At 41.7% G+C, this 12,555-nt stretch overlaps 1 protein-coding gene across 1 annotated transcript in view; it reads left to right on the plus strand.

Moving 5' to 3' along the window:
- HMGCS2 (3-hydroxy-3-methylglutaryl-CoA synthase 2) overlaps window positions 1-11,823 on the plus strand; it is a 30,303-nt gene extending 18,480 nt beyond the window's left edge. The window contains 9 exon segments of the mRNA XM_019919120.1: window positions 87-421; window positions 3,577-3,701; window positions 4,290-4,454; window positions 5,825-5,987; window positions 8,385-8,558; window positions 9,606-9,651; window positions 9,653-9,716; window positions 10,347-10,469; window positions 11,717-11,823. Coding sequence (XP_019774679.1) covers window positions 87-421; window positions 3,577-3,701; window positions 4,290-4,454; window positions 5,825-5,987; window positions 8,385-8,558; window positions 9,606-9,651; window positions 9,653-9,716; window positions 10,347-10,469; window positions 11,717-11,823 — 1,302 coding nt within the window.
- The last annotated feature ends 732 nt before the right edge of the window (window positions 11,824-12,555 follow it).

The following is a 12,555-nucleotide window of genomic DNA, read 5'->3' on the forward strand; positions in this document are numbered from 1 at the left end:
TCTGATGTCTTTAAAATATATTTTTTAAAAAATGAATGAAATGATGGCTGTACTGTCTTTTGAGGAAACTAGCTGGAGCCCATTAGTGGAATTTTGATTGTTTTCTCTACTACACGTTTTCTATAGCCCCTGCTATCCCCTTGGCCAAAAGAGATGCTTGGCCAAAGGATGTCGGCATCCTTGCCCTGGAGGTCTATTTCCCAGCCCATTATGTGGACCAAACAGACATGGAGAAGTTTAACAATGTGGAGGCAGGGAAGTACACAGTGGGCATGGGCCACACCCAGATGGGCTTCTGCTCAGTCCAGGAGGGCATCAACTCCCTGTGCCTGACAGTGGTGCAGCAGTTGATGGAGCACACGCAGCTCCCATGGGAATCTGTGGGCCGGCTGGAAGTGGGCACTGAGACCATCATCGACAAGTAGACCCAAAGAATCACAGGATAGACTATGACACAGAGTATTTCTACTTTCTCTCCCTTGCCTGGTTCCTAGGAGAGTTAGAAACCTAGGTCTGTCAATAATTGATGACAAGTCCCTTAACCTCTGCGAGACTCAGAGTTTTTGTTTGCCTACCTGCCTTACAGGCATTAAACAAGATATCAATGGAGATGTGAAAAAACAGTACCTGGGCAGACAAGGCCCTACATTTACTAAGTTGGAAACCAGAATTTAAACTTTAGAAACCATAATAAACATTAATTATAAAATTAATTATGAAGTCTTGATGTTGGCGGTGACCCTAGAGACTATCTAATCCAATATTTTTCACTTTAAAAAGAGGCCAAGAAGAGTTTAATGGTTTGTCTCTGTTCATGCAACAAGGCAGTACAATTCCTTACACCCATTCAGTGTTTTTTTTCAACTGCCCTGCGTAGCCTCGCCAACAATGATTCCATTGATTTGGCATGTTCTAGTCTCTACATCGTCAAACCTGTACTTGCAGTGCTTCTCCTGCTTGGCATTTGTATTATTACCTCTCCAGCAACCCCTACTACCGTCACCACCAATATGTCCAGCCCAGAATTTAGTTAGAGAGTAGAAGTGAAGGGCAAGGGACACACACCAGCCTTTAACCCAAAATCAGAGCCTATATTTGGGGGTATTATCAGCTTCAAACATGTCATTTCAAATGAGTAGATTCTGCTGAATGGTTGGGTATTCCACAGGAGAGGGCTGCAAATGCATCCTTCTTTAACGTGATGTCTTGTGGGGGAAAAATTCAAACAAGCTATTAGGATGTGAATTGTTAATCTATACTAAAACAAAAAGCATATTTAAGCTTGAGTCTAATGGCAAACGCCAAAACAAGACAAGGCCAGCGTAGATGTGATCTCTGCTTCTGACCTGGCCATCCACCTGGGGACCCTCAGATGGGAGAAGGTGGTTCTGGGACTCACCAAGAAGGTCTGGACCACTCCAGAGAGACAGCAGGGTATGAGGGAAGGAAAGAGTGGTACTGGCTCAGATTGCCTGAGAGACCTCATTTTTTCTTGTCTTTTTTTGTTTTAAATGAAGGTAATTGAAACCAACAGTTAAGTACATACACACACACACACACAAACAAAAGGGTGAAAAGTAAAGAAAGTAAAGAAAATTTCCCTTTGACACCCCATTACTAACTCCCATAATTTAACACTGACAGTTTCTATGTATTCTTCCAGGAATTTTCTATATACCTGAAAGCATACCCTTATCTATTCATTTTTTAACATTGTACACATTATTCCTCATCTCTATGATGTCTTAGAGGTCATTCTATAGATAGATAGATATAAGATAGACAGATAGATAGATATACACATAAAGGTCACCTAAAGTCATTCTTTTAAAAGCCACATAATATTCTATTGATAGATATGCCAAACCTTAGTCCCATATAGATGGATATTTAGATTGATGTATGTTTTTGCAATTATAAATACTGTTTTAATGAACATTGTACAATAGCTTTGCACGCTCATGATAATATGTTCTAGGAATAGATTCCTAGAAGTGGAATTGCAGAATAGTTTGATCTAAAGGTTTGATAGAATATGCCAAATTGTTCTTCAACATGTTGTACTAAAGTGCATTCCTACAATATATATTATCAAACTTTCTAATCTTTGTCAGTTTAATAAGTAATATAATAGTATCATCGATTTTCTTTTGCTATTATAAGAGAACTTTGATATTTTTAATGATGTTTATTAGCCATTTTTCTATTACATACCTTATGTTTCTTATGAGGCGCTTATATATGAATGAAAATAATCCTTTGTTGGCTTTATGTACTGTAAATACTTCTCTAGTTTGTCTTTTGAGTTTGTTTCTGATAGAAGGTTTTAATTTTAGGCCGTCTAATTGACTGGTTTTTTCCTTAATGGCTTCTAAATACTATTCTATAGTTTCCTAATTTTATATACATATATAAATTTTGTTTATATATATTATATGTTTATTATATATTTTTGTATATTTATGTATATAAAATTGCAGAGAAAAAATAACAATACTGTTTCGTTGGGGTTGGAGTTTGAGTTGTTATATAATCTTAAGAGAAGGTTCTTGGGTTTCAATGAATTTGGGTTGGAACCTTGACTCTGAATCTTTATCCTACCATCTATTAGCTGCGTGGCTTTAGGTAAGTGACTCAGGTTCTTTGGGTCTCAATTCCTTTGTCTATAAAGAGGAGATAACTGTATCTGACAGATAGGCTTATTGTGAGGACTGAATTATACAGAAATAATGGCTCTCAACACAGTGCTGGCGTAAACCCTGGGGGCTTCCTCACAGTTTAGGTAGAATCCTAAAATTGCCGCCATGTTTCTCTCACAAACCCAAGTTTGAGGGCGGGCAGTACTATCAGATGAGAGAGGAACAAATAATATTCAAGACAACAATTATTTATTGAATAATCATCTGGCTACTATAGAAGTAGTTACTATGGACCACCTACATTAAATGTGGTTACTTGACACTAACTCTTCTCAGAAGGAAGGTAATACCAGATTGTTCAAAGCACGTGGTTCAGGATCCAGTCAGAACCGGGTCTGAATATATAATTCCGTATTCATGAGGTGGGTGACCTTAGACAGATTACTTGGATTCTCTAGAAGGCAGTGTCTTCCTTTGTAAATGTGGATAATTCCTGCCTCACTGGATTATTTTAAGGATTGTTTGAGGATAGCTCATGTCTATCTAGGATTTCAAATATTAGTTTCCCTCTCCATCCCTTGGCCTTCTATGATTTGAAAGAAATTTCCACTGTAGTACTATGAAGTGCTGTAAGGTGATGAGTACAAATCTAAATTATCTCCAGAAGTGCTCATTTATGAATGTTTCATTGAATTCAGAAACTGAATTCTGAATAAATGAGGATTTTACAGCTAGAGTCACAGAACACTGAGTTTTGACATTGCATTTCAAATGTGTCATGATGAATTTCACTAGAACAAGTTCCATGGGGCAAGAATTTTTATTTTGGTTCAGTGATCTATCACCAGTACCTAAAATTGTGCCTGGCGTACAGGAGGCTTTCAGTCTACTTGAGATTTGGTAGTGATAATAATTATTGCTTGCCTCTCATTACAAGTCACTATGCCCTGGTGGTCTGTGGAGACATCGCAGTGTACTCCAGTGGTAATATTCACCCCACAGGCAGGGCTGGAGCTGTGGCAATGCTGGTTGGGCCCAAGGGCCCTCTAGCCCTCGAGAGAGGTTTGTAGTAAACAGTGGCTATGTGGCGCCGGGAGACCGTGCATGGCGTAGCCAGATACCTAGCTCCTAATTCCAAGTTGGCCCACCCACTATGCAGGGCTGAAATGTGGATCTGATGATGATATTGACTGTCTCCAAAAGACTGGACTGGGGAGCAGAGGGCAGGGAGGAGGGGAAGAGAGGGATCAGCAAGCTTGCCTCTCCTGCACCATCACACTTTGGGATAATGATGTGTGGAATGGCTGGCACTGACACTGCTGACAAGGACCCTTTGAGAGCTAAACTGACAACTGAAAATGAAAGAAGATAATTGAGTATAAAGTGAGAGCTTTCCTTTGAGACTTTTGGTGTCTATTCCAGATTTTTTTTAAGCCCATCTAGGTATGGAAATGGAAATATAAATCTCATTTATATAAAAGTGGCAATTCAATCAACTCCTTTTGAACACATGAGGGATGGTCGGTGGGCTCAGGCTTGGGCACGAGAAAGATAAAGACCAGGGGGCTGCTTGTATGTGGCACTCTTATCCTCTCTGCTCAACGTGGGCTGTCTTGTACAGTCCCCGAATCCCTCTGTGTGCCTTGCCAGGGCTTAGAGCAACCCACATGGAGAATGTATATGACTTCTACAAAGCAGATATGACTTCAGAGTGCCCACAATTGGATGGGAAGCTGTCCATCCAGCGCTACTTACGGGCCCTGGACCAATGCTACATGTTATACCATCAAAAGATCCAGAACGAGTGGGAGCAAGGTATGGGGCTCAGAGGGCATAAGGTGGGGACCCTATTCACACGAGGCCAAGAGTATGTCCTAACCTCTTAAGACAAGGACCCTTTTCTCCTCTTCAAATGATCACAAGAGAATTGTTTCATGTCCCCTTCTTCTGACACCCTTTCCTGGGCCTGAGCTAAAGTCCCTTTGGAAGTCACCCGAAGTCAAGCATGAAATTGCCTCTAACTTGAGTTAAATGAAAGAAAGTAGACAATCCAAGGTCAAAGCTGAAGCCAGTGGGTGCCGGCCACCTGGGGAGGTACTGTGTGAATCAGAGTGACCACATCCTATGGAGGCCAGGATTCATTTCTGTTGAAGTCAGGAGTGATTTGACTCTTGGTTTATAGTTTGCCACCTTTTAAAGTCTGGTTGATGTTGAAAATTCTTACCTATATTTTCAGTATACTTAAGTGTTATCAGTGATTTTTTTCTTTGCCTGGTAGTGTTGGAAGTTGATTTTATTTTCACCTTACTTTCTGAAGTTCTCTGCTAAAAAATATGTACCAATTCCATAATCAGAAAAGAAACGAATCTTCTTTTAAAAATAAAGAGAAACCCGTATACTTAAAAAATAAAGGGGGGGGGGGTTCCTACCTGTTTAGCCATGCCCAGATGGGCATCTAAAAAAGGCAGGTTTCAGTGTGGGAAAAGGCATGTGCTGAAGCATCAGAGCATGGATGCTTTAGGGGTGTCCTGAAGCATCTTGTCCCTCTCTGCTGCACTGGGTGGGATGCTGGCTGCCTCCATGGGAAAGGAGTCGACTTGGACATCTCTGCCTCTGCCCATCCACTGTAAAATTGTTATTGGCTAATTGCTCTGGCATCCTCTGAATTCTTATGACATTCTAATTTTAGTCCTTAATCTCATATGGAATTTGATCAATGCCGCTTTGGATCTCAGCACCGAATTGTAAACTTTCCTAAGGGCAGGGGGTGCATTGCTCTTCTCTTTGGAATATGAGAGAGTCTGGAGTGTAGATCCAGAGACACCAGAACCCAAAGCCAAAGGCAGCTCTTTTCAAGCTGCGTGACCTTGGACACATGACTCAGCTTCATATTTTGGAGACTGTTTTCTCCCCTGGAAAATAGAGAAAATAATACAGTACGAGGTTGATTTGAGGAATTATTTGTCATAGAGGTTGGCAATGGCAGATAGGAAGAAAATATTTGTTTCTTTACCTTCTTTATGAGTAGAGTGCTTAGTAAAATGCTTGTAAAATGAATGAACAAACCTCTGTGTGTTTGCCGGAGGTAGGAGCCAGTTTTCTGGGAGACCTCAGCACTGTTAGATCTTGGAGAGTATGTCTAAGTGGATCATGCCACATCCTTGCTTTCACACTTCTTCTTCCAGCTGGCATCGATCGACATTTCACTCCTGATTTACAGTTTGTGATCTTTCATACACCCTTCTGCAAGAGGGTCCAGAAATCCCTAGCTCACCTGATGTTCAATGACTTTGTCTTAGCCAGTGGCAACACACAGACTGGCCTCTATAAGAGGCTGGAAGCCTTCAGGTGAGTCCTCTTCATAAGAAGGAGGAGGCTTCCTCATGCCTTGAGTCTGGACCACCAGCCACTCCTGTAGGAAAAGACAACAATCCTCCAACACAGTAGAAATGACACCAAGTCCTCACGTGGGTTAGTGCGTTATTGTTTTCTCAGAGACCTCACCCTGTATCTTAGGGAGCACAGGGGCACTGCCAGAACCTCTAGATCAAGTGACTATAAGAAGCTTCGGAGAGTAATAAAAAGGGGAAAGGGAGTGTGGCTAAATTATTCAGGCAATAAACATGTTATGAACATCAACTATGTGTCAGACATCATACTAAACTCTGGAGACATAAAAGTGGATGTGACTCCATGATACCTGCCTAGAGGATCTCACAGTCTGTAGAGAAAGAAACACCTAGAAGCAAATAATCACAATGCAGGATGGCAACTTGGGGAGCGTCTGGTCTCATTCCCACTAGCCATTGGCTTAATGAATGTCTTGCTTGTTGCCTCAAATCCCCGCACCTATGAAATAGAGATAGTCCAGCTCACTCCCCTTTGCTGTCGATAAAGCAGGGAGAACGCTGTTTATTGATGCGATACTCCAAGACATTCAGAAAAGAAGAACACAAAGAGTTCTCACTGGGAAGGGAATCTTTCCCTTTCTTCTTGGTATCTGTTCAAGTTTTGGAGTATTTTACCAACATCTGCCCCTGTTTCTAACTACTACTGCTAACCCTGCCACCAACATCCAAATTAGCACAAACACTGCTTCTAAGACCTACCCCATGGAAAAAAATTCTAACATATACCAAAGATAATAGCTTACTATCTCTAATATATGAAAGTCTCATCCATAACAAGAAAAACACACTAAGTAGAAAACTGAACAAAGTATATGGACAAGAAACTTCCTCAAGGAAGAAATGCACATAATCATATTTTTAAATGTGCATACCCGTTAGTAACAAATATAAACAAGTTAATGTTTTCTTTAGATAGCGTTTAAAATTTTTGTATACCCAGAATTGAGTCTATGAGAAAATGAGCAATAGTAAACGGATACAAAGATTTGGGGGAGTAATAGGAAAACATGAAGCAAAAGCCTTAATAGATGTGCATCTTTGGCTCGGTAATTCCACATGTTTAAAAGAACATGTAGCTAGTCCTCAAAAAACTAAAAATAGAACTACCATATGACCCAGAAATTCTACTCCTGGGTATACATCAGAAAACCCCCAAAACACTAATTTGAAAAGATACATGCACCCCAACGTTCAGAGCAACATTATTTACCTTTGCCAAGGTGTGGAAGCAACCTAAGTGTCCATCAACAGATGAATGGATAAAGAAGATGTGGTACACATATACAATGGAATACTACTCAGTCATAAAAAAGAACAAAATTTTGCCATTTGCAACAACATGGATGGGCTTATGCTAAGTGAAATGAGTCAGTCAGAGAAAGACAAATGCTGTATGATATCACTTGTAAGTGGAATCTAAAATACAACATGCAAGTGAATATAACAAAAAAGAAGCAGACTCATAGATAGAACAAACTAGTGGGTACCAGTGGGGAGAGGGGGAGGAGCAACATAGGGGTGTAGGAGGTACAGGCTGTTGGGTCTAATATAGACTCAAGGATGTATTGTACATCACGGGGAATATAGCCAACATTTTGTGATAACTGTAAATGGAAAGTAACCTTTTAAAATTGCATAAAAATTTTTAATGAAAAAAAAATGTTTCCTAAAAAAAAACAAACATGTAGCTATTCTCTGTAGTATTTTAGCTAATGAGGACAGAAACGGGTCAATTGGTTAAAGTAGGGTACGTCATATCATGGTCCATTTGGCAGCCTTTAAAAATAATGTTAGAGGGCTTCCCTGGTGGCGCAGTGGTTGAGAGTCTGCCTGCCGCTTCAGGGGACACGGGTTCGTGCCCCGGTCCGGGAAGATCCCACATCCCACATGCCGCGGAGCAGCTGGGCCCGTGAGCCATGGCCGCTGAGCCTGCGCGTCCGGAGCCTGTGCTCCGCAACGGGAGAGGCCACAACAGTGAGAGGCCCGTGTACCGCAAAAAAAATAATAATAATAATGTTAGAGAAGCTGACAATGTCATAGAGAAAATTAGTTAAGGAAGCATGCTAAACAGAATGTATCGCATGATTTTACTTTCCAAAAAACTGTATAAAATTAGGAATGGATTCCATAAGAAAACTATGACCTAAGTGCTCTCTCTGAATGGTAAGACTATTAGTGACAGTTTTCCTCTGTGTTTTCTGTATTTCCAAATATTCTATTATAAAAGACATGTGTCCCAAAGTCTTCTCTCCAGTAGCTGTTACACTTTTCCCCGTGCTGCATTCCTTCCCTCATGTGGCTTCTCGCCTGGCCTATTCCTCTGGCTGCCTCACAGGGGGCTAAAGCTGGAAGACACCTACACCGATAAGGACGTAGAAAAAGCATTTCAAAAGGCCTCTCTAGACATGTTCAACAAGAAGCGCAAGGCGTCCCTCTACCTCTCCACACACAACGGGAATATGTACACTTCATCCCTGGGCGAGGGATGCCTGGCCTCACTTCTGTTCCAGTGAGTACGGCATGTGACCCCACCTCCTCTCACCCATGGCCTCTGGTCTGAGGGTTCAACCAAGTTTTGTTCCTCTTCTGGTTCAGAAGTTTTTCAAAAAGGAAAGAAAGAAGAAAGGAAGGAAAATGAAAGAAACAGGTTTCAAAGGTGTATGGGTAGGCAGATGTACCATCAGTATTAAACAGTGGTCTCCAAAGTGAAGTGCACGTATGATGCCAGGGGATGAGCAAGACCTATCTGGTGCAGCAGGAAAATAGTAGAACTTTTATGCATATTTTGATCTCATCCTTTAAAATCTCTGTACTCAGTAAAGCATGTTGGTCAAGAGATTCTAGCTTTAGAGCCCACAACCTGTGTTCAAATCTCTTTACCATTTATTAGCTTTGACCTTGGAAAAATATTTAACCTTTATGCGCCTTCTTTTTCCCAACTATAAAATTTGTACAATAGCAATACCTACCTTCTAAAGTTTTGATGAATGTTAAATGTCTGAAGCAATTAAAACAGTAATGCTCAGCAGGGGCCCAAGTGTTAGTTTTTATTTTTATAGATATTCTCTTTTGTGGATTTTACAAGAAAACACTTGTACTAGTACATGCATACAACATGAGAAAAATATATATGTATATCATTGGACTTGCTCAAATTATTCCTAATGAGGGTAGAATAAAAAAAGTTACAACTGCTGAAGCATTGCCAGTCAACATGGGAGCCTTGAGATGAGTCCAGTGGTCTGACCTTCACTTGGAGGTGCCTTCAGAGTTCACTGAATTCATCTTGGCTTCCTGGGTGGGGAGAAGTTCCTTTTACATCCCAGAGATTCAGTTATGCTCACTGTGGCTTCTGTATCTTAGACTTTAGCTGTTCTCCTCTTGGTAAGTTTTCCTCCTTCTGGGCCTACCCCCAGGGTCTTCCAGAAGCCCCTGTTTGTGTAGAGTGCCCAGAACCCATTGCTAGTTGCAAGAGGTTGACTAGACTGGTGGCTTCTTTGCAGTGCGGAACATAATGTTGATGTGTGGTTTTAGGTTTTGATTTCTTTCGCCGCAGTCACTCTGCCCAGGACTTGGCTGGCTCCAGGACTGGTGCCTTCTCTTAATGGCTCTGGCTTAGCGGAAAGTTTCTTTTCATTTCGGGTGCCCCAGGATGCTTCTCCAGGTGAGTCCAGTCTTTTGATCAGGCACTCCTGGCCAGTTTCATCGGGTAAAAGAAACCACTTTCTGCCTCACCACTACCAAGGCTCCCACCCTGACAGAATTATGTTGTGATTAAGAACAAAGGAAAACCCTGAAGGGATTTAAGCAATAGAGTAAGTTTGTCTAATTCATGTATTCGAAGCACTTCCTGGTTACTACTTAGAGACTAGACTGATGAGAAACAAAGGTGAATATGGGGAAACCAGTCAGATTGTTTCAGCAAATAGTCTAGGCAAGAGGTGATGGTGGTGGTTTGGTTGCAACTGGTTAAAGAGAAATGGATGGATTTGAGATATCCAGGAAACATTTGTGCATTATTTTATGATGGACGTGATCAAGGGCATACATCTAGGCCCTAAACGGGATACACCTTGACTAAATGAGGGTCTGCCTGTATGTTTTGCTAACATTAAGTTTGCTGAGCTTTATCATTTCTTGACATTCTAAGCCATACATAGAGCACTTTCCCCTGGGGCGGGAGCTTCCACAGAGCCTGGCTCTCCATTGGACTTGCGATTGGTAGTAGTGATGACAATGAAGTAAGTTTAAGAGTCTTACTTTTGCTTCCCAGTCTCGCCGCCCCCCACCCCCCACCCCCCACCGGAGAAGCTGGTATCCAGTACATCAGACCTGCCAAAATGTCTCACCTCCCGGAAGCATATGTCTCCTGAGAAGTTTACAGAAATAATGGACCAAAGAGAACAGTTCTACCACAAGGGTAAGAAAAAAGGCAGAAAGAGAGGAGGAGAAGGCAATTTTTCTCAGATTCTATGCCAGGAGCTGAGAGCCAGGGATTCATCAGAAGTCTAGAATATAGTGGGTGAGAGTGACGACTTCTATCAGATATGATTGGGAGAAGGTTTGTTAGGTTCGAAAGGGGAAGAACTGGGTGGGGAAGCAGAAGACAGAGTTGGGAAGAGGTAGGAGGCAGCATGTGGCTTCCCAGCACTGAGCATAGATAACCACCCAAAACAGGATACTGGACAATGAAGTCCCCTGGAAGCCAGATGTATGGTCTTTGAAAACACTATCTACGCAACAGTTGAAAAAGCCCAGATTTTGGAGCCGGATATCAAAGTCTAAGCTGAGCTGTGATAACTTATCAGCTCTTTATCTTTGAGAAAATTATTGAAGTTTTCTCAGTTGCCTCATTTCTAAAATCATACGAACTTTGCAGGATTGCCAAAGAGATTAATGAATGAATTAATGATAAATAAGTTATCGGCAAATATTACTGTCTTCTTTCAGCGACCCCCTTTCCTTACCAAACATAAAACAAAATAGTGCCCCCAAAAAGCAACAAAGGAAAAGTACACCAAAGCAAAAGTTAGGACTGGAGAAGCCAGATGGTGATTTTAAAATCAGGGTAACCATATTTTTTCAAGCAAAACTTGGGACACATGACTTGCCCTGAAAAGGAGACTGAACTTATGGAATTGAGAATGTTCCAGAAAACCTAGACCTAGTAGTCATTGATCTTATCTGGAACAGGGGACATGTTAGAGCAAAAAAGAAGACAAAATAAAATAAAAATAGGACCTCTGAGATGAATGTTAATGGACAAAACTTTGAAATACTACAATGAATCAGAGTTGGAAAACTTAGGCCTAGGAAGGAAGTGTCTATTAGAAAACAGGATGCTCTGAGGTACACCTCAAGCTAGGTACCATTGGCAGAAGGACATGATGAAGATTTCAATGGAGGAAGGGCATGTCTACTGCAGAAAAACGGCATACTCCTATAGCAAAATTTCTAGTAGACAAGTCTTAGGTACTAGCTCCAAGAGAGCTGCTTCTGGTTCTGCTGATGGCCCAGTGCCCTACTGGGTGTAGACTAGGTGATCTCGCCACCCCTTGCAGCACAGCCAGGAGAGCTCCACGTGAAGGTCTAGGCATCCCTATTACCATTTTCTCTTCCTCAACCCCATGCAGCCCTTTGTGAGTATTGCCTCTTCTCATTCCACAGTGAATTTCTCACCACTTGGTGACAAAAACAGCCTTTTCCTAGGCACTTGATACCTGGAGAGAGTGGATGAGCTGTATCACCGAAAGTATGCCCGGCGTCCGGTCTAAATTTGATGAGTGAAATTTTAGAGTGTAGGTGGCTTAAAGATTCTCCTCTGGGTGACAGATGCAGTTCTGAGAGTGTGAACAGGCCAGAGAGGGTCCGTAGCTTCCAAAATGATCAGAGGTGGGGAGTTTGTACCATGAGGACCAAGTAAAACTCTTGGGGCTCTTTGCCCATGAAAGGCAAAAGCTGGGGGAAGGGGCACGTTCTTAAATCTTGAATCTGAAAAAAAGAGTCAACTTGTTTACCTGATCTACTCATGATAGGAAGCTCCCCTAGAAGCCTGATAGAAACAAAATTAGCATCCACAACAGAAGCAGGCAGGCTGTAAACCTGAACCTATGGAAGTCATTACTCCAATGGGGCGAGTTGGTAACAAAGATGAAGAGCATCAGAGAAGGACACGCCAGTGTGTTGGAGAGACTCATAAGGAAACAAGGTGCTGGGGATTCTGTGAGAGGCAGAAGCCTTGGCTGGAGGGCACCTTAGGCTAAGGGACTGTGAGCAATCATCCCGTGTTGCGATTCCTTCTGGGTAGAAGAAGTGAGATTTGGGAAATAAGTGGGTAGGGGCAGAAGGAGAGAAGAGTTTGATGGAAGTGGATGGAATCGGGAAGAGAAATAGGAGAATTCTTTATGGTACTTTTTAAAGGAAAATCAAAGATTCAGAATTAGAATCTTGTAGTGCATGGACCCAGATATCTGCCTTCAGTTAATCTTCCTAATTGGGAAGATAAG

This window comes from Tursiops truncatus, chromosome 1 (assembly GCF_011762595.2).
Source record: "Tursiops truncatus isolate mTurTru1 chromosome 1, mTurTru1.mat.Y, whole genome shotgun sequence".
In the NCBI taxonomy this organism is placed as follows: Eukaryota; Metazoa; Chordata; class Mammalia; order Artiodactyla; family Delphinidae; genus Tursiops; species Tursiops truncatus.